The 27,770-nt window shown below is 31.9% G+C and overlaps 2 protein-coding genes across 8 annotated transcripts in view; one reads left to right on the forward strand and one right to left on the reverse strand.

Moving 5' to 3' along the window:
• Nucleotides 1–23,667, reverse strand: part of LOC134687539 (regulator of G-protein signaling 17-like) — a 45,087-nt gene extending 21,420 nt beyond the window's left edge. For 2 of the 7 annotated variants that reach the window (XM_063547952.1, XM_063547916.1), the window contains exons 1-2: nucleotides 23,172–23,665; nucleotides 4,606–4,705 (exon numbers count right to left, since the gene is read on the reverse strand). In XM_063547952.1, coding sequence (XP_063404022.1) covers nucleotides 4,606–4,701 — 96 coding nt within the window. In that variant the 5' untranslated portion in view covers nucleotides 4,702–4,705; nucleotides 23,172–23,665. Of the gene's footprint in view, nucleotides 1–561; nucleotides 746–4,605; nucleotides 4,706–11,069; nucleotides 11,378–14,690; nucleotides 14,782–17,867; nucleotides 18,169–23,171 lie in introns of those variants that run through there. The other 5 variants (XM_063547942.1, XM_063547923.1, XM_063547926.1 and 2 more) reach the window with 5 other exon arrangements.
• Nucleotides 15,399–15,881, forward strand: LOC134698215 (uncharacterized). The gene has a single exon (XM_063560478.1). It carries the CDS (start codon nucleotides 15,399–15,401, stop codon nucleotides 15,879–15,881), a length of 483 nt encoding a protein of 160 aa, XP_063416548.1.
• Nucleotides 23,668–27,770: the final 4,103 nt, after the last annotated feature.

Raw genomic sequence — 27,770 nt, forward strand, 5'->3', positions numbered from 1 at the left:
GCATGCTAACAAAAGCAACACGGCAGATGTCCGTAATTCAATAAGAACTGCAGACCTTTCCGGAGCACCTGGGATAAATCTGGATTTTTCTTAAATCAAGTTGCACTTCTATTAACTGTGTATGATTTCAAAATGAACTGTTTGAATTGTTTTATATTGTCTTATCGGGGCCTTTTATAGCTGACTATGCGGTATGGGCTTTGTTCATTGTTGAAGGCCGTACTGTGACCTATAGTTGTTAATATTTGTGTCATTTTGGTCTTTTGTGGATAGTTGTCTCATTGGCAATCATACCACATCTTCTTTTTTATATGTTAGCGGTATTTTTTTCGACACTTTTTTGTACGTTTTTCGTCAACTTATATATTTGTTATTCTCTTAGTATCTTCTTCTTTGTTTTATTTTACTTCATACACGTGAAATATAAATTACATGAAGTCTGTTATACATGTTATTAAAAAAATAAGAAGATGAGGTATGATTGCCAATGAGACAACTATCGATCAGAGATTAAATATGGTTAGGTAAACTAAACTCCTTAAAAATAATACCAAAGCTTACCACAATATTATGATCAGTAATGATATTTCTTAACGACGTTTCGTCCATTTTTCAAAAAAGGAGACTAAATTTCCGTCTAACTTTGTAAAATTTCCTTGTTTCTAAACAATAGTATCGACATATTTGTCTATCCAAGTTAACAATTCAAACTTTAATCTTTACGTGTTTTTAGCTTCCTTGTATAAGTAATAAATTATTATACAACATCATCCCGATATTTCCTGTTTCGCCGTTGAGCAACAAACAATTCAATGAATTGACACATCGAATTCTAATTTAAAGTTATTTGTTTGTAAAGTTTCCCTTTGTACATGTACTTGTAACACTTGCGAATTTTAAAAATAGTGTTGCCGTTTATACAAACTTTATTTGTAGCAACTCTGAACATATATAGTACTTTTTGTCGATATAAACGATTTTGAAAATAATTGCTGACGCTTCTCGTTGGATGCTTTTGTTGCATACATACATCTGTAAAATATGTACTCGGCTGTGGAAGTTTTAAAACAGAAAGAGTAGGACATTTTCTCCAAAGTATAAAATGGATAATGCTGTATCACTATTACTTTCAGTATTATTTTGTTGAAACCTACACGATTTAGTGTTATTTTATACGTCGTGAATAACAGCTAGGAGACATTTTCATAAAATCAGAAAATACATCGTAAACCATCTAGAATTATTTAATGTAAATAAAAAAAAATAGAAAGTACTAAGTTTATTAATAATTTCAGGAGAAAACATACCAACTTAATAATATCTTACGACAAAAGATAAAGTTTAAAATTGTTAAGCTATCAATTAATTTGATCAATGCAGTGTAACGTTATGAATTAATCTATAAATATAACTACTATACTGATATATAATATAACAAAGTAGTTACAAATACATGTAAATAATACAAAAAACACTTCCGGATATAATGTATACTACTAATTATATCAAGTTGTAGAAGTATAAATACATTGTATTGGTAGTGTATTCACTTTCGAAAACTTTGGGAACCTTCAGTCAACACAGGTTAAAAATTGACCAACCACTTGAAACATAACAGCTCAAAAGTGCAACAGTTACTGATCATTCCACGATGAAAGTTCAATATTTACAAGAGGGTAACAACAGATTATACAACTGGCATGTCCAATACCTCAGAGTTCAATGTTCGTTAGTATGTCAAAGTGAAGTATTACAGTCAATGTAATACTTCCATGGTAGTTCAAAAGTATTGAAAATAGAGAACAACCCATTTATAGGGTGGACTATGAACAATAACACAGATAAACTCAGCTACCTATCCGGCATATACAAGGCATTACGGGCCCTCGTGGAACAATCTGAGTAAAACAACGAGCAATGTCCATGTTCTTTTTACAAGGTGTAAGCAAAGCTTGATCAAATAATCTGTATTTTTTATTCATGAAACGCCTTTAAAAGTACACAATTTTAATTTTTTTTCCTATGCTAAAAAAGATATTTAAAGGAAATTTAAAGTGTGGATGTCACCAGGAAGGAAAATTTTTCTTGCCAGTGGCCTCAGAATAATAGTTTTTAGCCAAAAAAAATGATTGTAACTGCTGAGGAAAATGCTATTTTTTTCAACGAATTACACTTCAGTTGAAGCAGGGATAACCCACCTGTATTATTCCATAATGATTAAATTCAATTTGTCACAAATCAACAAATGAATTTTACAAAATGTTCATTTTCATCCCTTTATTTAGAAGGATTTTTTTTATTGTATCATAATAAAAGCCTAGGAGCAAACAGTTTAAGTATAGTAAGGCCATGCACAAGTTGACAAAATGTCCAGTAAGTTGAAGCTGTAAATTAATAAGGTCGAACGGGATGAATTAAAGTAACGGGAAATTAAGACCAATACGTGTGTTGCATGGGTGGCCTTGAAATTTTGCTTTATAACATCTCATCTATTGACCCCTAAGAAGAACAGGGTGCATGAACGTGCAGACATAGTATTATAAACGGTGCATCGGATATAACATCCCCATTCGACCGGACGTGGCAGAGTATTTATACATCCCACAGAAAAATGAAGCCCCTCTTTAGAATGAGATTTACAGCTAAATGGAAGTAGTCCAGGAATTACCGAATTTCTATACATAGGGTTTTTATATAAAAGATGATCGGGAAGGTATTGCTCGCTGAATGCCAATTTCAATAATCATAAAACCTTCAAACTGTTCCTTATAACATGACAAAATTTCAACGCCACTTGTGCAAAAATATAAATTATGCTGTTGATACAATAAATATGTTGACTTCGTACATATATAAGAATAATTAAATATGAGCAGTAGTCTTGAACAAAAGTGTGATTTCATAACTTAATATGTGTATTGGTAACGTAAAAACATTTGTTTTTTTGTTTTTGTTTCAGACATTAGACATTGTGTTGCAATGTGCTTTTTTGGTGTAAATTTAATGCACATGGCTAAATATAAATTAAAAGATCTGAGAATCATAATTAGTAATTTTGGTAGTTTACATTTGTATTCCTTTTGTTTGAATGTTCTGGCAAACAGGCTCTAAATATTATTGATATCTAACCAACAGATGTACTGTGAACATCAGAAGGGTGTTATTTCATTGATAATCTTTGTAATTTTCGACATGCAGAGGTGAAACTAATGGTGGACGTATCAAATCACCTTTCACTTCTTATTTTTTGTTCAAATTTGAACGTTAAAATTTGCAATTATAATAATTAATATAAACAGAGACTATTCTTATCACTACTTATTATATAACCATTCAGCAATGTGTGCTGATTCTTTAGGATGTCTACACGTAGTATTCGTCGAAAAATTAGTTATTACTATTTCAAATAGGATTAACCATTCTATTTGGAGGAACATATCCTTTTATCCTGTGAGTCAGAATAATTTGTGCTTATTGTGTAAAAATGGTACTTATTGTGTAAGAATTGTACTTATTCTGTAAGAATTGTACTTACTGTATAATAATTGTGCTTATTGTATAATAATTGTACTTATTGTATAACGATTGTAATTATTGTATAACGATTGTACTAATTGTGTAAGAATTGTACATATTGTGTAAAAAGTGTACACACTGTGTAAAAAGTGTACACATTGTGTAAAAAATGTACATATTGTGTAATAATTTTACTTATTGTGTAGGAATTGTACTTACTGTGAAAAAATTGTACATAATTTGTAATAATTGTACTTATTGCACAGGCATTTGTTTCTGTCAATGTGGGGTTTACTATCCATACCAGTACAAAAAAAACACAAGGTAGCTAACGGAAATTTTCAATCTGTTCGCTTCAACCAATATTTTTTTAATTTCCCTTGACTTGTTCACGAATAAAAGTACACCAGTCGTTCGGTAATTGACTTATCTTTACAATGAAACAACTTTCACGTACCTTGAGAATACCCCTCAAACAGAATAACACACTTGAGATGAGAATTATTGACCTTTTTCCAGACCATTGAATTTGTAAGGACTAAACTTCCGGTTAACTTAGGAAATGAATATAACTGTGCAATCTCATTGGTTTAATTCATCTGGTTACCTGTTTATTTATACTAGTTACCAGTAACCAGAAAAATGTGACCAATGAGATTGCACAGTTATATTCATTTCCTAAGTTAACCGGAAGTTTAGTCCTTACAAATTCAATGGTCTGGAAAAAGGTCAATAATTCTCATCTCAAGTGTGTTATTCTGTTTGAGGGGTATTCTCAAGGTACGTGAAAGTTGTTTCATTGTAAAGATAAGTCAATTACCGAACGACTGGTGTACTTTTATTCGTGAACAAGTCAAGGGAAATTAAAAAAATATTGGTTGAAGCGAACAGATTGAAAATTTCCGTTAGCTACCTTGTGTTTTTTTTGTACTGGTATGGATAGTAAACCCCACATTGACAGAAACAAGTGCCTGTGACTTATTGTGTAGGAATTGTACTTATTGTGTAAACATGTACTAATTGTGTAAACATGTACTAATTGTGTAAGGATTATACTTCATGTGTAGTAATTGTACTTTTTGTACTTACTCCTTGCTTGATTCTAGATGTGATTCTGTCCCCGCAGCTTATCACGCCGGTTAAACAGATCCGATGAAAACTGGCATTTGGCGGATACTCAGACATTTGACTGAAAGTAAACAAGGGAAATTATTTACTTTGTTAATTAAAAAATAACATTAGCTAAAAATTACTGTGAATACTTTCTTTCCCTTTTTAATATATGCCATCCAAAAGTGGCTTTTGGCGGATAGTCGCGAACATTTGAGTAAATGCATAGATCAAAATGTTTTACATTTACAACTTTGTTCTAGTCCTAAATGATCGTGAAATGTTTCCCACTGGACGTTTAAAATTTTCAAGCAATCATTAAATTTCGATTCCTCAACTGAAAAAAAAATATAAAAGAAAACAGATGGCGGTGTCAATTCAGAAATAATGAATATATACCATTGCGTAAATGAGTCGTAAATGAGTCGTAAAGACAGCCGTCCATAACAGGTTACACAACAGAAAGTCGAGATTGAACAAAACGAACCGACTAAGTGTTAATGAATATAACACATTAATCGAAAATACATTAAATTAAACTATGTCATTTTACATCTGCTATTTATATCATCTTTTCTCTGATATCAGAAGCTCTTTTTCATTTCAAAAAATCTTTTTTAATTATCCAAGTTGATTGACATCTTCTCAATGTGTTGTTGGATGAAATCCTGAATATTTATCATTAAGGTAATCAATGTACTTTTTCACTTTTTACCCAATCGATAAATGCATCACGTTTTTATGATCGATGGGGGCATCAAAACAAAATGAATGCGCATGCGCTGATCGATACCAATTACCCTTGACGGGAACCTTTCTTATCGTCGAACAAACCACAACTACCGAGACCTGTTTGCCTCGTCTAGAGAGCGATTGACCGCGTTTTCTTGTTGCTGAGTCTATCGATTTCCTTTATGTGGGTCATATAAAATAATTGGATGAACATTTCACAGAGTACACAGAAAATAATAATCAATGAAACTGCTAACAAACAGATATAAACAGTTAACGTCAGTATAAATGAAATTCAATGAAATCAGCGCTTTTAAGGAAAATTCTGAATCAATGAAAGATACGTCTTGTATAAATTGATCGTGCCAGAGTTCCTTAAGAATCAATGGTTGTCAATCTGGCTTCCAACTAAAATATATATCGTATTAATTTTCAGTTGGAATAATAAATTGTGTTGATAATTGATATTGTCATATATCAATTTATTTTTATGATAAAATGCTAATGAAGCGGCATCGTAGAAAAGGTGTCTGACTGTGTGTTCGTTTTCTTTCTGAACCGTAAAAAACATTTTCTGAATAAGACCAAATGTCTTTGCAACGGTGAAAACAAATCGTTGTTCTGCAAAAGGCTGCACTACATCAAACTTTACCATCCAACAATAACTTACATGTAATACAAATCATAAAAAAATATATTTATTTTCAAAAGGTGAATTCAGTAGTGAATATTCTCGATTTGAAGGTCACAATTCCCTTTTGTTTTAATTGTTACCGGGTAAATGCAAAATTCTAACCGGGCTACAATTACTCTTTATTTTAGTCCAAAAAAGTATCTTCAACTTCCTTTGCAAATGCAATCTTTCTTTCACAAACAACTAGTATTATGACACAGTACTAACTAACTTTAGTTGAGTTTTATTTGCATTCATAGTCAAATATGTGCCTTTAGTTTTTTCATGTTCCATGCATGTTTTAAATGTTACTTGACCAATTATAGAAAAGTTAGCAAATATGGGAATAGATTTATTTTTTTGGTAAACCAAAAATTTTTGAAATTTTATAACAAAATATGCAACGAGTAATATTTATACACTAATCAATATATTTCCTAACCAAATGGCAAATGAAATTTTTGTATTGCAACTTGATAAATTGCTTGTAAGAATCGCAATTGTATAAGAATGCCCCCTACAAGACTCCTTTCTTAATAATAACGTCTTTTTTTCTGCCAGCAATAGTTCGCATATTCATGATAGTATATGTACAATTCGGATACGTGCGTCTCTTAACTGTAAGCATGCAGGTATTTTGTAATATAATAGAAATAGGCTGACGTACCTTATTTTAACTTTGAACATGTATTTTAACTCAGTTAAAAGAGCTATACACATCATTCTTAAAGAAGTACTACTCTAAGAAGAGCGGAAAATGTTTTATATTTTATGATAGTTAAATCATTTTTTGTATGTATTTTTACTTTAAAAGAGCTATTCACATCATGCTTAAAGAAGTACTAATCTAAGGAGAGCTAAAAATGTTTAATATTTTATGATAGTTAAATCATTTTTTTTTAAAGCGAATTGTCAATGTCAATGTCAACTTTTAATGTAAAGGTATAATACTATACTAGTACTTGATCTTGTCCATAAAAAAAACCTATCAGTTACGATGTGAAATAGTATTACATGTATAACACTTTGTACAGTATTTCCTTTTATAGACATATGCTCCAACGTCAGGTCTTCCTACACCTCCTACGTCACAGCTTTACATGGAATTGTATTAACGGGGAAACTAAGATCTTAATGACCTACTGTGACTATGATTTATTTCATCGGTCTATTTTTGTTATACGTATCCCTCTATTTAAAGCGCATTGATATCTTTTGTTTTCCAAATCACCATGACTCCTTATAAGGATTAATTAAAATGTTCTTGTAAAAGACGATCGTGACGTAAAAAAGCTGAGTAGTCAAATATTTGAATTTTTCACAAATAATTTAATTTGAGAACCTTTATTTGATTTGAAGAAAATAATTCTGTTTTATTCGTGTGGACAAAGGTATTATAGATCAATTTAAGTATGAAATAAATAACACGGAACAACACAATAATTGAATGGTTGATTTATGCTTAACGTGCAGTAGCAAGTATGTCAAACGAAATTAATACGATAACAAGTAAAACAATGGAAAATTTTATTTTTTTTCGGATCGGGTTTACATTTTGTTTTCAGTAGCAATCCTACATTCCGAGCCCTCAAAGGAAATTGCTTCGCAATCATACCCTGCTGTATTGCCAATTATAATAGGTAACTTTCGACAAGTCTGTATTCTGTAACTTCATTAATGTGTTGGATAAAAAATGGCTTTATATACCAAGATATTATGGAATATATTTAATAAAGTACACGAGTTCATAATGGATCATTTTCTGTATTTAATAAACTAAATCATAATTTTTTCAATTCAATTTTGGTTTGAATAAACCGCACTGAAATAGGCTTGAAAGTACACAGGTTCATAGCTAGGTCTTACTGATGCTTAATTCTATTTATAAATGCAATGAAGGGCAGATGCACTGGCAATAATAAGTAATTTGTTATAAGTCAAATTAACCTCTGATATTAAATTAACGCACTGACATGATACAGGTGTTGAAACATTTCCTATGGGGATGGTTGATTCAGTCTTTTAAGTGCTTGCTTTTTTAACTTTATTAATGATTTTGCTAAATTAGTTTAAACATTTTTATTTATAGTGGATTGGGAAACAATTTTTTGCAACTTATATTAATCCCTTTCCACTTTGCGGGTGCGAGTGCTGCCTTGTAGCGGCATTAGCCTACTCTTTTTCGAAATCTACAAGGGTGTCTTTAACGTGCAAGAGATATGGCTCTCTCTTAACACGGGTCAGCCATTTATCGTCCCCTTCCGACGGACTATCATCGTTTTCTCAAGACCATACTCGCAAATGGTGTCAAGGGAGAGCGATTTTGCTAAATTCTTTAATAAGTTCCTTTTCAAATAGGTTTAATCACCAGGCGATATATTTATAAAATGTTTTTTGTGGGTTATAAGCGCTAGTATTGTGGATTAATTGAGCTATACTTTAGTCACTTATCATATACATCAGTTTTGTCGCATTGAAGAAGTGCATATATATCTAGTATCTAAACATTTAGTGTCGTCTTCAAACGGTACAATAATAATCGATTTCTGGAATTGATCCCAAAGGTATACTTTTATAATTATAATTATTTAATAAGTTGTAATATTTTCTAGCTTCAAATGTTCAATTTGTGTTAAATTCATCTTTCAAAATAAAATCCAAACGAACAGAATTACGAATATTCTTCCAGTAAGGCATACTCAGGGCAAAACGAGGCAACATTCTCCTCCTTTGCTCTATGTTGTTCCCTCCAATGCTAAATGGTGTACCTCAGTGCTACTTCATGATTTATATTTTATGCACTTGCGCAATGGTTCCTATGCAAAACCAACATTTCAATATACTTTCAAATGTTTTAATTTTATTTGTTAAGGGGCGGTTAGTTTTATTTTTAGAAGAGGTGACACGGAAGTAACTTTTAAATTACTTCATACGGAGACGAGGTAATATTTCCGTGTCTCCGCTTTTTTAAATAAAATTAATTGCTCCAAAACTAATAAATTCTAATATTTGTTCATTTTAATGATTTTTTTAATATACCCTTTTCTCTCTTCCTTGTGCATGTCCTGAAATTTACTATAAATTATAATGTTTGTGACAAAATCAATAGACTTAACGTTGAACATTTTTTCTGTTAATTTGTCTATATGTATCACAATTTCTTTATCACATTCTGGACCCCAAATTACTGGATTCCTTCACTTATGACAATAAAATGGTTGCATATAACATTTCGATATTTCCATGCAACTATACAAATAGAATCGAAGATCTCTGTTGTTGGGAAAGTAAAGAATTGACCTCTATAGTATTTATTTCTGATGTAAAAGACAATCTTACTCCCAAATTTTATATTTTAATTTCTTATCGAGCAAACAAGTTTAATTCGTCAGTTGGTTTTGGCTTTGCACTTGGTCTTAGTTACTACGAGCACTCTCGTGTCTTTTGTGTTAGGTGTGCTCCGCACCAATCTTACAAGTAAAAAAAATCAATCGACAAATATAGTCTAAAATTGAGAACGGAAATGGGGTATGTGCCAAAAAGACAACAACCCAACCATAGAGCAGACAACAGCAGAAGGTCACCAATAGGTCTTCAATGCAACGATAAATTCCCGCACCCGGAGGCGTACTTCAGCTGGCCCCTATACAAATATAGTTCTGTTTGCCAATTCCCTTAATTGACCATATGATGGCGTGTTTCTTTTAGTAATAATCATGTTATAAGCCCTTATAAACTTGAGAAGAGAAGTGATGTTCGTGCATGTGAAGGCCAGAAGGACATGACATTTTAATGAAGTAGAAGGACCCCTCATTATTTCGCTGAAAAGACACTGCACAAATTGAAACACCAGTCTGTTACCTAGTAGGTATACTTTCATAATTTAAAAAATAATTGAACCCCTGGAATATTGTCTAAGATTGGATCTCATGGTTAAAAAGAGAACGGGAGAAAACAGTTACATCCTACTTGGCAAGTATATATATCAGATAGTTGTTCGGCTGTTTTGCTTTATCTTAAAGATTAATAGAATGAATGCACCCATAAACAAATGTTTTATTTATCGTAATTGCATTAGAAGCTTATAAAACTAAAATTTTAAAGCTGCTTATTGATTTGACAAAAAAAGGAACAAATCATTTCATACAAAATCTAAAGCTCTTTCAAGTCACTATTTTTTTCACACATATACAGCACTTAACATATTACATTTTCAACAAAATATTTTTTCAGTATCTTGTTTTTCGTTGATAAAACGCTTTTTAAATGCTGTGTCTGTGTTGATAAATAAAATTTGAAGGAAGAATAAGTCATCTCTATTCTCGAACACGTATTCGCATTCAATGTTTACATCGGGAGAATGTCCGTTTGGATTTTTTGGTAACTTAATTTTAAAGTGTTAATCTTAACTGCATATAAATTGATTCTTCTGGGTTTTGGTTGGGTTTTTCTTAACCTCACTGATCTAGCTGCATACATACACGGAAAATTGACCTTTTAAAGAGAGATGTAAAAAAAAACTTAATTTTGTTCTTCCGAAATTTATTTACATGCTATTTTATAAGGAAAATGATTATTTAATATATTTTTTTTTATTACAATTTATTTTCATTGTTACGGTTTGTTGTGACTTTATAATTAATAGCGTCCTTGCTAAAACAGGACAAACATTAAAAAGATCAAGGCTTCAGTGTTTACAGATGAGGTAATATCCTTAAAATATTAACAGAGTAACTATCTCACAAAATGAAGGACACAAGGGCTTAAATGTCTCTCAAATGATCATGAACATAAAAGCAAAATGCATACTAAATTATATGGAATTAAAATGCAAACGGAACGGCAAAATTCCGCTGTCCATGATGGCAAAAACAATTGCTTAAACATACAATCGGAACGGCGAACTCTGCTATACCCGACAGCTAAACATTTGTTTTGAATTACAATCGGTAATATAGACTCTACTGTTTTTTCATTAATGATACCCGTTCTGCGTTGTGATATAGCTAGGGATAAAATATCAATATAGTTTACTTACTGTAATATGAATCAAAGCTTTCCAAGGAAAGCAATCATTGTGGATACGTCACTTTTTTCGTTTATGCTAAAATTCACCAAGCAAGGGCTTAGACTTGGCGGTATAAATCCAGAGTTAGTGACAATACATGTTTCTATATGCAAGTCCAAATGCAAGACAAGAACTGACCGGTTTCACCAGAATGAAGGACTGGCCTGACGAGATTCTGTTTTTGTATTTGTCTATGCTGTTTACCTTGTAATTCACATGAATTTATGTAATTTACTATTTATATACAGAAATCAATTTCCAAAGTGTAAAAGTTCACATTTATACACACCTCTTTGCTACACAAGTCATTGTATTATACTGATGTTTATATATATATAAGGCTTTAGACAAGAAATGACGAAATACAATCTATTTTTGACTGAGTCAACATCATGTCATATCCTTTTTTAATTGGATCATGGAAAATGTGTTACATTTACCATATAAACAAGTATATTGAAAGAATCTTCCTAAAGATCAGTTTATTCAAAATTACAAGTCAGGTCTATGTGATGACATGAACTTGAACTTGATTTATATTCCAAAATGCTCTTCATCTTATTTGGCCTATTAAACTTTTGTTTTATTCGAGCGTCACTGAAGAGTCGTTTGTAGTAAAATGTGCGTCTGCATGACGTACAATATTTTTTTATATAATATATATATAAGGAGTTTATTGATACAATGATACTGAAAATGCATCAGACCTGGAAATCTTTTTCAATTGAAAACGGTGAGAAAATAACTGATTACACTTGTAAAGAATCACAGAGTAATGCATGATCTTTATATTTCGTTCTTGTTCTTTAAATAAAATTCCAATTTATACTGAACAGTTGGCTAATGACCCTCAATCGACGTATTATATGCGTATAACGACAGGTCACTTGCCTCCGGCCTCACCCCCTATGGATTTTACTAACCCTCTATAGATCCGTAGGGGGCTAGTAGCGAACCATATAAACTTATAATAGTACGTCAATATCAAAACATATATATACACAGGAAGGCGCTTAGAAGAAATGTGTCCCATGATATTACTGTATTTATCCTATGATTTATATATAGTAAGGTATGCTATAAAAGAGTAATAAAACAATTATTATAAATAAAACTCCGATTTTATAGAGATGTTTAGAATACATTATTGTTGTGAGTAATCGTTATTCATTTTTTCAGATTTCCACTTTAGTTAGTGACCACTCGGTTCATTGCCATGCATGTTTGAAAACAAATATTTCTTTGATCGTTCTACATGTATTGTTTTTTTTTATTTGTTTATTGTAGTACATATATGTATTGATATTCTGCTTATTACTTTATTTACATATTGTGTATATTTGTTAAGTTTACTCGCTCGTTATTATAAATCATATCGAAAGTATATAAATTGCCTCTTGTTATACCGATGTGCTGTCTTGGTGTATGATTACTCAAATATCAAATATCCCTCAGTTCACAAAATACGACTTTTTGATAAAAATTGTCAAAACTCAAATTATCATGTTTTTTTTTTCTTCTTTTAATCAAAATAATGATAACAAATATGGAAAAAAGCGCACTACCAATGCATGTTCACTCAAACATTCCAATTTATAGGGACTTTATACTTCCTCGTCATAACAATCAAAAGTTTTAAAAAAAAATGGTACAGTGATAATTAGTTTAAGGACACAGTCCTAGCGGGAGATAGTTTTCTATAGAAATTAAAAGTCAGGAAACGTACATATATGGTCATTACAGTATCATTCAAATATATTTATTCAACATATCTGCTAAAATATATTTCACAAAAAAATAGTGGTAATCTATTGACTTGCTATCAAGCATATAAAAACTTGTCTGACCTTGCAAAAAGGATTTTTAACTAAAGAAATGATGTTCGTCCGTTTTCATGTATAAGCTTTACAAAACCGTTGAGTCACCGATGCGCTTTATATTACACTGTTAAACTATAAATGAAAGAAAAAAAAGCAATCATTATAGTCCATTTTCAAAATTACCAACTTCTTACTGTTTCGAATCTTTAGGAAATGTTTGCAAAATAAAAACTGCCCTAGGTATGACATATTGACAAACTGTATATTCCTGCCCATACAACATTTAAAAAAAACGAATTTTCTTTGCAAGGGATGATTTTTGTCATACTGATTTTCTTGCAATAAGATTCAAGAAAAAATATATTTAAAAGAAAACCATTCAATATCTCAATATCTTGACTGACAGCAAAACTGTAAAGGTAAAAACTGCAAATGGGGCTTCTTTTTTTGTCTCAATGAATCTATGTTTAGGAGCAACGTTTAAAATAATTATTTTTGATCTATATCAGCTGATTGAATGACAGAGAGAAATCTTTACATATGTCAACACAAAGAACTACTTGATTTTGAAGTTTAACTTGAAAATCAAGATGGGCTTTGTTGAGCTTAATGATTTGTATGCCTTTTCTTCCAAAGTTTCTTCTATTAATTATGTAAAGCCGGTTGTCACAATCATAGTCAACTTGGTCCAAGTTTAATTTTACCAGATAAACTTGGTCCAACTCATCTGGCCTTGAACTTTGCTCGGTGCTCGGAGCAAAAAAAAATGATAGAAACCTGAAATCCAGCAATTTGATTGGTTGATTTTCGAGTCTGAGTACAAAAATCATGCTCAAAAGTTTTATGATCGTGTCACTATCAAAGTTTTTCATCGAAAAAGAAAATGCACCGTTGTTGGATAATTTACGTCATAGGTCTCAGGTATGGTCTCTGGTTCCCAAAAGTTTCCAAGAACAACTAGACATTATTGAGATGGTAGCCATCTCTGTGAGACTCACTGTAAATAACGTGTGGTAAAAAATATGTACGGATAAGCTGATCATGATATACAGCACATTTTTTCAGTTATTACATATAGTCTTGTTATGTGCTGAAAACAATGTTATTCTATGTTTTTAGTTGTTTGGCGTATATATATATATATAGAACGTTGTACATTATGACACACACTCTAGTGTCATACATTATGATACACACTCTAGTGTCATACATTATGACACACACTCTAGTGTCATACATTATGACACACACTCTAGTGTCATACATTATGATACACACTCTAGTGTCATACATTATGACACACACTCTAGTGTCATACATTATGATACACACTCTAGTGTCATACATTATGATACACACTCTAGTGTCATACATTATGACACACACTCTAGTGTCAGTCATACATTATGATACACACTCTAGTGTCATACATTATGATACACACTCTAGTGTCATACATTATGACACACACTCTAGTGTCATACATTATGATACACACTCTAGTGTCATACATTATGACACACACTCTAGTGTCATACATTATGATACCCATTTGTTGCTATATATGTATGTCAAGTATTAACTTTGAAATCAAGGTATAAAGCGCAAACGACCTTTACCATAGGACAAGTGGTTGTCAACTGAAACCAAAGAGCGGAAACAATGTGTTACGGACGGACGGGCGAACCAACAGCCTGGTCCCTATAGAGCGACCTTAATTAGAATATTATTAAAAGACAACCTACATGTATATCCAAACATTTTATCTTACCTTTCGTCCTCAAACACAACATTGTAGGATTATGGATGGTTAAAAAATACTTCCTTACTAAAAGCAAGACATTTAACACAGTCTGTTAAAATTGAATTTATTTTTTATGAATATTGCACATTCTGAACTTGTTACTATAAACTTAAATACTGGATACGGAAATGATTACATATTATAAACAGGAAATTAAATATTATCAATGTTGAAACGTGCGTATTTCAGTTGACATTTCTGATGAAAACGTCTTTTAAATTATGCAGCATTTTGTTTAAGACACATAGTTGTTAAAAACAGTTTCGTTTTATAAATCTGGTTATTTGTATAAAAATATAAACAAATCTATCTGCAGAATGATTGCATATAAATAGCACAACGTTTAATATTTAAATATAACTGTCAATGAATAGCTGTCTGTTGAATTATTATTCCTATGAACTTACTGACTAGTAAGAAAGTTTGTTTTAAGACATGGCTTTGCTTAAAATTGTATTAATTGGTATGGGTTGAACTACAGAAACTTAACTTTTCTATATCATTCATCACAAACTTATTTATGGTACACAATCTTATGGTCGGTAACGATTTCCATTGTAATTATACAAAGAATAATACGATCTGACTCGGTCACGACAAGCATAATGGCAGGACCAGACTCGGTCACGCCAAGCAGTATGGCTGGACCAGACTCGGTCACGACCAGCAGAATGGATGGACCAGACTCGGTCACGACCAGCAGAATGGATGGACCAGACTCGGTCACGACCAGCAGAATGGATGGACCAGACTCGGTCACGACAAGCAGAATGGCTGGACCAGACTCGGTCACGACAAGCAGAATGGATGGACCAGACTCGGTCACGACAAGCAGAATGGCTGGACCAGACTCGGTCACGACAAGCAGAATGGATGGACCAGACTCGGTCACGACAAGCAGAATGGATGGACCAGACTCGGTCACGACAAGCAGAATGGATGGACCAGACTCGGTCACGACAAGCAGAATGGCTGGACCAGACTCGGTCACGACAAGCAGAATGGCTGGACCAGACTCGGTCACGACAAGCAGAATGGCTGGACCAGACTCGGTCACGACAAGCAGAATGGCTGGACCAGACTCGGTCACGACAAGCAGAATGGCTGGACCAGACTCGGTCACGACAAGCAGAATGGCTGGACCAAGTCTATATTTAGCATAAAATCAAGGATTGCTACATAAACACCTTTCACTTGTATTTTAAGTCCATATAGACTTACAACGGAAGAAGTATAATCCCAAAATGAATTTTTAAAATAAAAAATTCAAACTGTAAAATTGACAGGCTCTCAAAGAAAATTAAAAGTGCACAGGTTGGTTTATCGACGCCTTTTCTATACCTTAAACATGTAAATGGTATTCCTGATGGGAAAACAGAGGAAACGTCAGAAAAAGCAACAACTTCGGTAAAGCAAATTAGTAAAATAACTGACAAAGCTATTTATATGCTAGTATTCGATCCAACTGAATCGCCGAGCACGTATGATAGAAAAGACCGCTGGCAAACTCTTAATGAAATCGAAGAACGTGACATATTATACCTGGCTTTAAGACCACTCCGTAAAAAGAGGACGCTAATTGATATCAAAAATAGAGCTTAAAGAAGGGAGTTATTGCAAACGCATCTTAATAACGAGAGCCTAACTGAACATAGGATCACAATCGCCTACAAAGCAAGCCAGTTTGCATTAAATTAAAGTATGGTTGAAAATTCATTTGCGAGTGACAATTAGCAATACTAATCATTTGCTAATAGTAATAATCCAAAATACTAAATACATAACATAACATAATCACCCATTTTTAATTTTGTGTATATTTTGCTATTCTGGTCTTATGGAATGCATTAATTTAAACGCTTTTGACATACCGTGAGACACCCTCGTATGTAGTCAACGTCGTTAAACATCCCCTTTTATTTAGAAGTAACATTAAAAGACTTAACCACAGGAAAAAAATAAAAATATAAAAGAGGGTAATTAACCTTCAAAAACTCTAAACATATATGATGCATCAGTAGTGACAGCTTCAGTATAGAGATGCATAAATGTACACTATAAAATAAATAAGATGCGGTATGACTTCTTTCACCCAGACCATAATATATATATATATATAAGTAAACAACTACTAGTATGGAGGTCACCGTACAAACTTCAACAATGAGCACAGTAAGTAAGCTATAAAAGGCCGCCCCCGAAATGAACATTAGAACATATGTATCATGTGCATGCATGTACACTATACACTTGTACATTAAATATATAAACGGTCATGTATGCACGTTGATCACTGACCAAACACTCGAGATCAGACATTCTAACAACACATTTTCCTTCTTTCTTTCCGACATTTATTAGTAAAATTGAATAGAAGTATTATATAAAAAAAATAAGCATGTACCTATTTTTTTTTAATTTACGCAATTTCTTATAATATATATTTAAATTATCAAATTTATGATGAATATATTTTTTGTCGACCAAAAAAACCTCCAATAATGAGAGTTGTAATTGATTTTTTGTTTTAGTTTTCCTTTCACATTTACCATACAAATTAGGTTGGAAAATTAATCGGATTTACTTCTATTTGTCCTGTAAAAACTGTTAAAAAATATGTCGATAATAGTAGGTTATATTTACACGTATCGATTGGAAACTGAATATGCATATAAAATCAAGAAACTTGTAAAAAAATTTTAAAAAAATAACAAAATAGAGAGAATGATATTATTTATCGTCTTGCCACCGTATGATCGTATGTGTTAAAACCGGGGGGAAATGTCAAAATTCAGAATATAGAAAAGCATCTGCTTAATTAAGTCAATAAACACAAAGGAATTGACAACGACTAGCGACTGGACATCCGTCTCCTGTCTGTAATGGGCGTAGTAATGTGCATATATATATATAGACAAGATCCATGCAGCTTAAGGGGTAAACCCAGCTAGTAAATATGAGTTAGTTTTTCTGCTTTTATATAAAATTGAATGCTATTATCTTGTTTTTAATTTTTCATTGATACGAATTAACGCAATTGACTGTCACATTTTGCATGACGCCATTCATATCAATATTGTCTAACCAAGACGAGAAACATATGACAGACATGTGTATATATCCACTTGAATATAATGTACCAACCTGATCACTAAGACATTTTCGATTCCGAGGCAGAACCGTTGATGAATTCGCAGTGTTGTCCAAAATGTATGTTTGTTAAACTCTAATGTCCTCAATAAGAAGTATACATGTCATCACAGCGTCGTTCTCAAATCACATTTAAATATCCATTATAAATATACATTCGATTCTTGTATTATACATTGAATTTCACCATCAACAAGCCAGATTTCCATCTTATAAACGGACAAGTATTGATAAGTTAAAAATAGACGTCTGTTATATTGATCTTTATAATTAATTTCCTATCAACATAATGGGAGCTCTCGCATCTGAAGGCCTTCTAACGCTGTACAGATCGAACGCAATCGTTTTGTATTACAAAGGTAGATAAAATAGTAACGGGTAGATTGCGGTTCGATCTGTAATAACCAAGTTATAAGTGGAAACAGTTGTGACCAGAATAGTTATCATGACCTTTTAACTTGGCCTGACATCATTCAGTAATTATAACAATAAAACCAAACAATTAATATACAGGTTCTGCTAATAAAGCTAATTGTAAATTGTAAATAGATCTATAAATGGTTTCAAAGATGACATCATAAACTAAGCGAACTGACGAAAGAAGGGCATCAATAAAGCGAACTGACGAAAGAAGGGCAGCAATGAAGAAACACTGGTGTTTCAAATGAAATTTAAGACCGTTTTTGTAAATACTCTTGGTTCTTTTTGGAATATTGACTTTAACGAGACAGGAGAACCGTGGTGTAGTGATTAACGCATCGGATAACAATCACAATGTTCCTGGTTCGATCCAGGTTCCGGGGAGAAAATTGCAGGGGCTTAATTTTCAGCCCTCCCTTGAAACCATTTGCGAGTATGGTCTTGAGAAACGATGATAGTCCGTCGGAAGGGGACAATAAATGGCCGAGCCGTGTTAAGACAGAACAATATTTCTTGCACGTAAAAGACACTCTTGCAGATTTCCAAAAAGAGCAGGCTAATGCCGCTACAAGGCAGCACTCGAACCCGCAAAGTGGAAAGGGATTAATATAAGTCGTAATAACTTGTTTCCCAATCCATTATAAATATATATGTTTAAACTAAAGAGACATCATAATATGTTTTGTAGATTTTTTTGATTTTTTTTACTATCAAATATAAATTTGTCGACATGTGAATCTAGTGTAAATGGTGTAGTAAAATTGTTATCTTGTACAGATATTTAATATAAGAAATACTTGGTCAATACAGGGACACATTCGTGCTTCTATGTCTCTGGTCGATTTACCATTAACATTTTGTTTTATATGATCTCTGATGATCGACAGGCCAGCATTCTACACGTATCTATAAACATAATTATCACTGGTGATTCAATAATCGATTGAAATATAATAATGTTATTATTTTCTGTTACCTTGATAACGTGCCTTTGTAACAGAGGGAATATTAATTATTCGTATTATTGGGAATTAGGCCAGTTGTAATTTGAGACAACACGCTAGTTGTACTAAAAGGTCCTAGGGAACAATAACTATATATTAGGTTAACGACCTTACAAGTACATTAATGTACCTAAACAGTAATTGATATAACTGAATTATGAACACTACTGATCTTAAGAATTCACCAAAAACATCTGCAGATTAAATAAAAATGAAATGGCGCTTAGGACATGGAACCCCTTTTTTCCTTTTCTTTTTTATTTCGGTCGGGTTTTTTTTTATAGTAAATATGCTTCATTACTTCTTTTATTTTTTACATATTTAATGACTTCTTCAATATTATTGACAGTAACAATTTTATAGATGGAAGATGGATTGTGAAATTTACAATTTACAAGATAGGATAATGATATACGAGCAGATACTATTTATAATCGGGTTATAACAGCGATTTATTTTATGTTGCTGGCCTAACAGTCGAATTAAACCAATTGCTGCTCTACCACTATAAGCAGCCTTGTCTGGTCGACTCTATGGCACATAATGTCGTTAGATATATTGTGAATGAATTTGCCATTTGATATGGGACTTTCAGTTTTGAATTTTCCTCGTAGTTCAGTATTTGTGATTTTTTTTTCTAAACACCCAGCTGTGTTTGGGATAAGGGGCACCCCTCTGAAATACTTTTTTTCTTGTTCTGTAGAACATTTTCCAAACTTTAATTCTATTATCAATATTATTTATTTTAAAATGAACCAATGTCTGGCGTTTGTAGACTGTTTCGTATATGCTCTATAGTCTATACTTATCATTGAAATAGTTATTAAATAATTGAAAAATGACTAGAAAATCTTAGACGTCTAAAAATGAGAAAAACTTCATCAACTCATTCCATAGACCTTAGCAGTTGTACAACTTCAACATAATTATGCACAATCGTTCTTTTAAGTTTCGTGGATCAGGGTTGAAAACTACACATACGATGAGTTGATTACAGATAACTTAATACCCTCCCTCATAAATTTTGCTGAAAAAACAAAGCTTCCAAGTGAAGTCTAGACCAAAATGAAGAGAAAAAATACCAAACAGTTCTGTAATAACAGGTACATAACTTCAACATATATGTGCAATATTCCTGTGAAGATTCAGTGATCGGGTTTGAAAACTAGGAGTTGCATAGGCATTATTTGGTATCCACGTTCCGCCAGCCGCCCGTCCTCCCGCCCAACGATACAATATTATCACCCGATTTGGATTTTTTTTATCTTTTGATACCTTTTTACGTATACATGTACACAAAATTGACTGTTTATCTATATTACATTTATAAATATGATGTGATGTATTTTTTTAAATATGAAATCATTCTGTCAGTAGACAGATGCATTAGATAATTCCGACTTCAAGTTGTAGTATACAAGAAAATGTAGTCTACAAGAAAAAAAATAATGAATGATTTGAAATCAATACAGGTCCATAATAATATATTCCTATCTGTAGTTTCTTATACTTATCAAAAGGTTATATCGTATGTTAATAACATAGCTGAAAAGTTTTCAATTAACAGGTTTTTCAAATGTTTTTGACATTCATGAAAACGACATGTGTTGTTGGAATAGAAGTGCATCCGCGGATTTCTTAACTTTATAGAAACTAATAAGATTCCAAATGTGAAATATAATTAAATTAAATAAACATCGAAGCGGCTTGATATAGGCCTCAACAGTAAGCTCCAACCGTTACAAAGAAGTTAATGTTTGTGACAATAACTTACATTGTAATAGCAGGACGAGGTACATGTATGTTAGGTACAGGTACAGGTAAAGGGAGTTGAGACCCCGCTAACACTCATGTTTAACTCACCACAATAGGTATGTATGTACCTGTCCAGTCAGGACCCTGTAATTCAGTGCATGTTGTCGTTTGTTGCTGTGTTACATATTTGTTTTTCGTACATTTTTGTACATTTATTATTAGGCCGTTATAGTTTAACGTTTAATTGATTTACAACTGTCATTTTGGACCTTTTATTGTTGAAGGTCGTACTGTGACCTATCGGTTATTATTTCTGTATCATTTGGTTTCTTGTGAAAAGTTGACACATTGGAAATAATACAATATCGCCTTTTTTATATCATTTACTCGAAAACATTTCAACAAAGTTCATAATTAGGTATATACGGTAAAACATGTTTATACCGGCAACCAAAGGAAGTCTTCTCGAACAGAAATACAGACAATCTTTGACACAGCTTAGAGAACTGCTAACCAATTTCATCAATGAGGACCTAAAGACAAATATTTGAAGTTACAGGTCATCGTACGGGCATTCAACCATGAAAAAAACAACACAAAGTCTATGTAGTAACAGTTATTTATATAAGGCAACGGGTTGACACAATGTGTTGGCAAAGGGAAGTTTTCTAACTCAAATAACGTCATCAGAGGGTGTTTTTTTTTTATAAAACTACGAACTGATATGTACTTAAATGATAAATGAATAAAACAAAGTACAGAAAAATAACCAACGACAACTTCTGGGTTATATATTCCTTGCTTTAAAAATGACATAAAGAATGTGGAGGATCGAACATGTTTGTGACCTAACATTGGACAGTGGTATTACTTTTCAAAATAATAAGTGTGAACATTATTTAGAAAGGGACGGGGAATAAGCATAAGAACATAAGACACAAATAAACTATTTAACAGTGCTATCAGTCCTCTTTTAACTTTAATGCATTGTCCATGTAAAAATCAATCAGATCATCCACTACACCTGCGACGGATTTAGTACATTTTAGTTGGGGACAATGGGTATATTTTTTCAGTTTTAAGTTCGATGATTCCTGATAAATGTTTGTTTGTTTATTTTGATATGTTATGATACTCATATACCATGTATACTGTATATACTGTGTGGCTCATAAATAAATCAAATGAAACATTGTCCTAAACAACTTTTGAATATAAATAATATATATAATCATTATATTATGTTATTCTTTCTCAAAAGACCAGATAATAGTTGTGTACGATACTAAGAATTTGATGTACATTTTGTTAATCGATTACACGGTTATTTCTGCGGGGGAGTTTGATTTCATGACGTAACAGTACAATACATAACAATAGTTTATTACACAAGAATCCCATGGATGACAAAACATATATATCAATCAGTTTCAGATAAAATAATTGTCTTTCTGTACGACAGCTGCGCTATTTATCTATATGATATTATGCGATTGTATGTAATAATGTTAATTATCACAATATCCATTAATTTGGTGTGAATTAAGTACCCTTGGATGCACATTTACGTGTGTCCACCATTTTTCTTCAATAAAAATAATAATGTGATGTTCGTCAGTAAAAACTGATTAGATCCCAGATCCATCATTATAGAACTTAGCTATTTACACTTCACTCTGTTTATTCTCGTATTATTTATACAAAATCAATACGCATACATCAAATGAATGTATTGAAAGTAAGATATACATTAAATGTGTAAACACTACTACATTAACAGTTTGCGCGCAGCATGAAGGAAAAAATCTTCAATGGTCACAGAACAATAAATTTATAATTGAAAATATAACACTGCAAAATATGCATTATTAAATACAGGGTCGGTTAAGGACAGTTCACTCCCGGGAATAATATAACCATTTCAATCTTGCACATACTCAATCAGCTGGTTTGTACGTTATCATTCATAAACAGGCCGGTTTCCGCTGTAACTGATGTCAATAATAAATGTCGATATGGAGCATTCATACATAGCGCCGGGTCATTAAATATGGACGATGTTACCGAGAAATATTTTTAATATGCAAAACATCAATATTAAAAATTTACATTGACTTACCGATGGAGCCAGCTGGAAAAATCACTCTCTTCTTAATAAACATCAGAAAAGCACCCGATTGTCTGTACGGTTCATGTTAGAATCTAGATATAATCCTATGTCCTATAACCACATTTCATATAGATGGAATTCCCCAATAATAATAATGAATGGTACACATTTTGTCGTTAAAATCACGGCAATTAAAAAAACAAACTAATTCACCATTGATTCTTTATATTTCATCGCCTTAAATATTACATGTATGCATAAATCACCCTCACAGTCAAAGCGAGGCTTGTCGTCTGCCCGAATCTCTATCCAGGCGCGTGCAGCAGATAATCGATTTATACAAGAAGAAATTTCACAGCATTTGACAATTCATGTCTAATTAATAATTAACATGTTGCTCGAGACCTGTAACACACATATAAAAATCTCAAAATGTATGGATACTTTCTAAAGAAATGAATTATTTATTCAAGATATGTTCCAGACATGTGCAGAGGATGCTGATCGATAGATGATGATAATGTGGAACATACCATATAACAATTGATGGAGAAAATTAATCATGATAATACCAATTGGAAGTCAAATGATTTCTATGTGAAATGATAATCAATGATAATCATACATTAACAATCCAGTAAAAAGAGCAACACCTGCCAGTTAATTTATTATATTATTATATTATTAAAATGATATAAATGATGCAGTGAATATAATATATTAATTCCGTCTTTCTTTATAATTATGCCTATTTTTAATGAGATCACATCAAAATTAAAATGTTGTCGAAAATAACACTTTTTACCATAAATATAATTTTACCGGAAATGTTACTAAAATGTATGCCTTGTCATAATCCTTAATTGTAAATCTACTGTATCAACTCATATATAATTCATAGGGATCATTACATTGTTGACATAAACTTTTCTTAACTTATCCATGCCTATACATGTGTTGAAAAATACCTGAACGGAGTTCCCTACAAAAATCTGTAATTTTAGCTGTGCACCATAAATAGACAGTAACAATTTTACATCCAATATAAGTGGCAATTTTCAGAACGAAGTAGAAAATACCGGCCACAAATATTCCCAAAATGAAGTTAAATTTCAAATAGCTGAAATTTGACTCAATACGTTGTTTATTTTTATTTGATTTTATTTAATCATGTATTTTAAGCATATATCTTATATATATTTATGCTATAAAAGAGGGGCGAACGAGACTAGAGGGATAGTCAATCTCCTAGATCGTAAAAAAACTGACAACGCCATGGCTAAAAAAGAAAAAGACAAACAGACAAATAATAGCACAAAAGACACAACATAGAAAACTAAAGACTAAGCAACACGAACCCCACCAAAAATTGGGGTAATCTCAGGTGATCTGCAAGGGTAAACATGGCCTGCGCCCGTGTTATTACAACTCCAGTATAAGTTAGTAGCGAAAACAAACACATATAGTGACTAAGTTGATAGGACTGTTTTAGTTTAAGTAAGAGTTTTGGCTCTTACATCTAATCTCAATGTTTCAAAGAGGGCGTTTTCCATGAAAAGTCGTAACATTATATTTCTTAAAAAACATGTAGTAGTTATCTACAATGATTTTTCTTATAAAAAAGATGTTGTCGAAATTAACACATACATGTATTACTATAAATATAATTTTACCGGAAATGTTATAACAATGTCTGCATTGTCATATCCTTTTAAGTGTAAATCTTGTATCGTCACAATTGACCCCAACAACCAGAGTTTGTATTCAATAGGACCACATATTTAAGATCACTTCACTTGTTATTTCCAAATCATCCCATTTTTTACACAGATTCAAGATATCGCAACCCTGAAAAATTGTAAAAAACTTTTCAAACAAACCAATCCTCGTGAGAACTAGTTTTAAAATACAAAAAATTGTTGCTTGTTTCTGGATCCTTATTGTGAATGTGTTTATAATTTATACTTATATTTATCATAATAAAATATTGTTTACACAAAAAAAAAAAAAAAAAAAAAAAATATACAAAAATCTAAGAACGACGATCGAACTGTTCAAGCTAGTAGAACTTTCCCGAAATCACATTTTCAATAACTTTTTTTAGTAATTTCTGTAAAACAATCAAGGCAGTCATCAATATACATGGGGAGGGTTATTTTGGCCCAACATATTTTCCCTTTTTTTAAATCACCCAATTCACAAGACGAAATTCTGAGAGAAAAGTATACTTCTGACCTTCAGCGTGCCCGTAATTACTAATGGAAAGATTGGAAGAGTTGTGTGTATATTTTTAAATCATATTCTCAGGTATAGCGGTGATATATCCCATTTATTTTTAAGTAGCAGTTAGCTCAAAAAGATGATAAACAATATTAACTTAAGAATGCATGGCTAACAGTTAACCAATATTAACCTAAGAATGCATGACTAACAGTTAACCAATAGTAACATAAAAATGCATGACTAACAGTTAACCAATATTAACCTTGGAATGCATGACTAACAGTTAATCAATATTAACCTAAGAATGCATGACTAACCATTAACCAATATTAACCTAAGAATGCATGACTAACAGTTAACCAATAGTAACATAAAAATGCATGACTAACAGTTAACCAATATTAACCTTGGAATGCATGACTAACAGTTAATCAATATTAACCTAAGAATGCATGACTAACCATTAACCAATATTAACCTAAGAATGCATGACTAACAGTTAACAAATATTAACATAAGAATGCATGGCTAACAGTTAACAAATATTAACATAAGAATGCATGGCTAACAGTTAACCAATATTAACCTAAGAATGCATGACTAACAGTTAACCAATATTAACCTAAGAATGCATGACTAACAGTTAACAAATATTAACCTAAGAATGCATGGCTAACAGTTAACAATATTAACCTAAGAATGCATGGCTAACAGTTAACCAATATTAACCTTAGAAAACATGACTAGACTAACAGTTAACCAATATTAACCTAAGAATGCATGATTAACAGTTAACCAATATTAACCTATGAATGCACGACTAACAGTTAACCAATATTAAACTTAGAATGCACGACTAACAGTTAACCAATATTAACCTAATAATGCATGGCTAATAGTTAACCAATATTAACCTAAGAATGCATGACTAAACTAACAGTTAACCAATATTAACCTAAGAATGCATGACTAACAGTTAACCAATATTAATCTTAGAATGCATGACTAACAGTTAACCAATATTAACCTTAAAATGCATGATTAACAGTTAACCAATATTAACCTAAGAATGCATGACTAACAGTTAACCAATATTAACCTAAGAATGCATGACTAACAGTTAACCAATATTAACCTAAGAATGCATGGTTAACAGTTAACCAATATTAACATAAGAATGCATGACTAACAGTTAACCAATATTAACCTAAGAATGCATGACTAACAGTTAACCAATATTAACCTAAGAATGCATGACTAACAGTTAACCAATATTAACCTAATAATGCATGGCTAATAGTTAACTATTATTAACCTGACAGTTAACAGATAGTCATCCCAAACTGCATGGCTAACAAATAACCGATATCAACCTCATAATGTTTGTCTTACAGAAAACAGAAAATAATCTCAGAACGCATGGTTACCAACTTCAGATTAAATGGCTTAATGGTTAACCGATATCTACATCAAAATACATGGCTTACAGTTAACCAATATTTACTTCAGAATGCATAGCTACCAGTGAACAGATATATACATCAGAATGCATGACTTTCAGTTAACCGATATATACATCGGAATGCATGGCTGATAGTAAACCGATATATACATCGGAATGCATGGCTAACAGTTAACTAATATTTACTTCAGAATGAATAGCTACCAGTGAACAGATATATACATCAGAATGCATGTCTATCAGTTAATCGATATATACATCGGAATGCATGGCTGATAAATATCAAATATACACATCAGAATGCATGGCTATCAGTTAACCGATATATACATCGGAATGCATGGCTAATAGTTAACCATCATTAATCTTAGCATGTATGGCTAACATTCAACCAAAATTAACCTCAGAATGCATGGCTAACATTTAAAAGATATAAATCCAAAACTGCATGGTTAACAAATAACCGATAGTAACATCAGCTTGTATGTCTTACAGTAAACCGATATCAATCCCAGAATGCATGTTTAACCGTTAACCGATATAAACCTCAGAATGCATGGCTAATAGTTAACCGATATTAAATGCATGGCTAACAGTTTAACCGATATTCATCTCATTAATCAGGGCATAATTAACATGTGTAAGTAACGGAGAAGGAATTAGTCTCTCAAGTGATATTTAGATAAAAGTTTGATAGTTTTTGCATTAAAGTTATAGTTTTAACAAATGAGTTTTCCTTTCATAGAAAATTATATATATATATATATTTTGTTTTGTTTCCATGGAGTGCGGACACTATCATAGATTTTTCTTGGATTTTTAACTATTATTCAGGCATGTGGATAAGCATGTTAATAAAAAAAAATACAATCAGATAATGGCTTTTTGAATTGCTACCTTGCGAACACTCTTGTACGTGTATA

This window comes from Mytilus trossulus, chromosome 1 (genome assembly GCF_036588685.1).
Source record: "Mytilus trossulus isolate FHL-02 chromosome 1, PNRI_Mtr1.1.1.hap1, whole genome shotgun sequence".
Classification (NCBI taxonomy): domain Eukaryota; kingdom Metazoa; phylum Mollusca; class Bivalvia; order Mytilida; family Mytilidae; genus Mytilus; species Mytilus trossulus.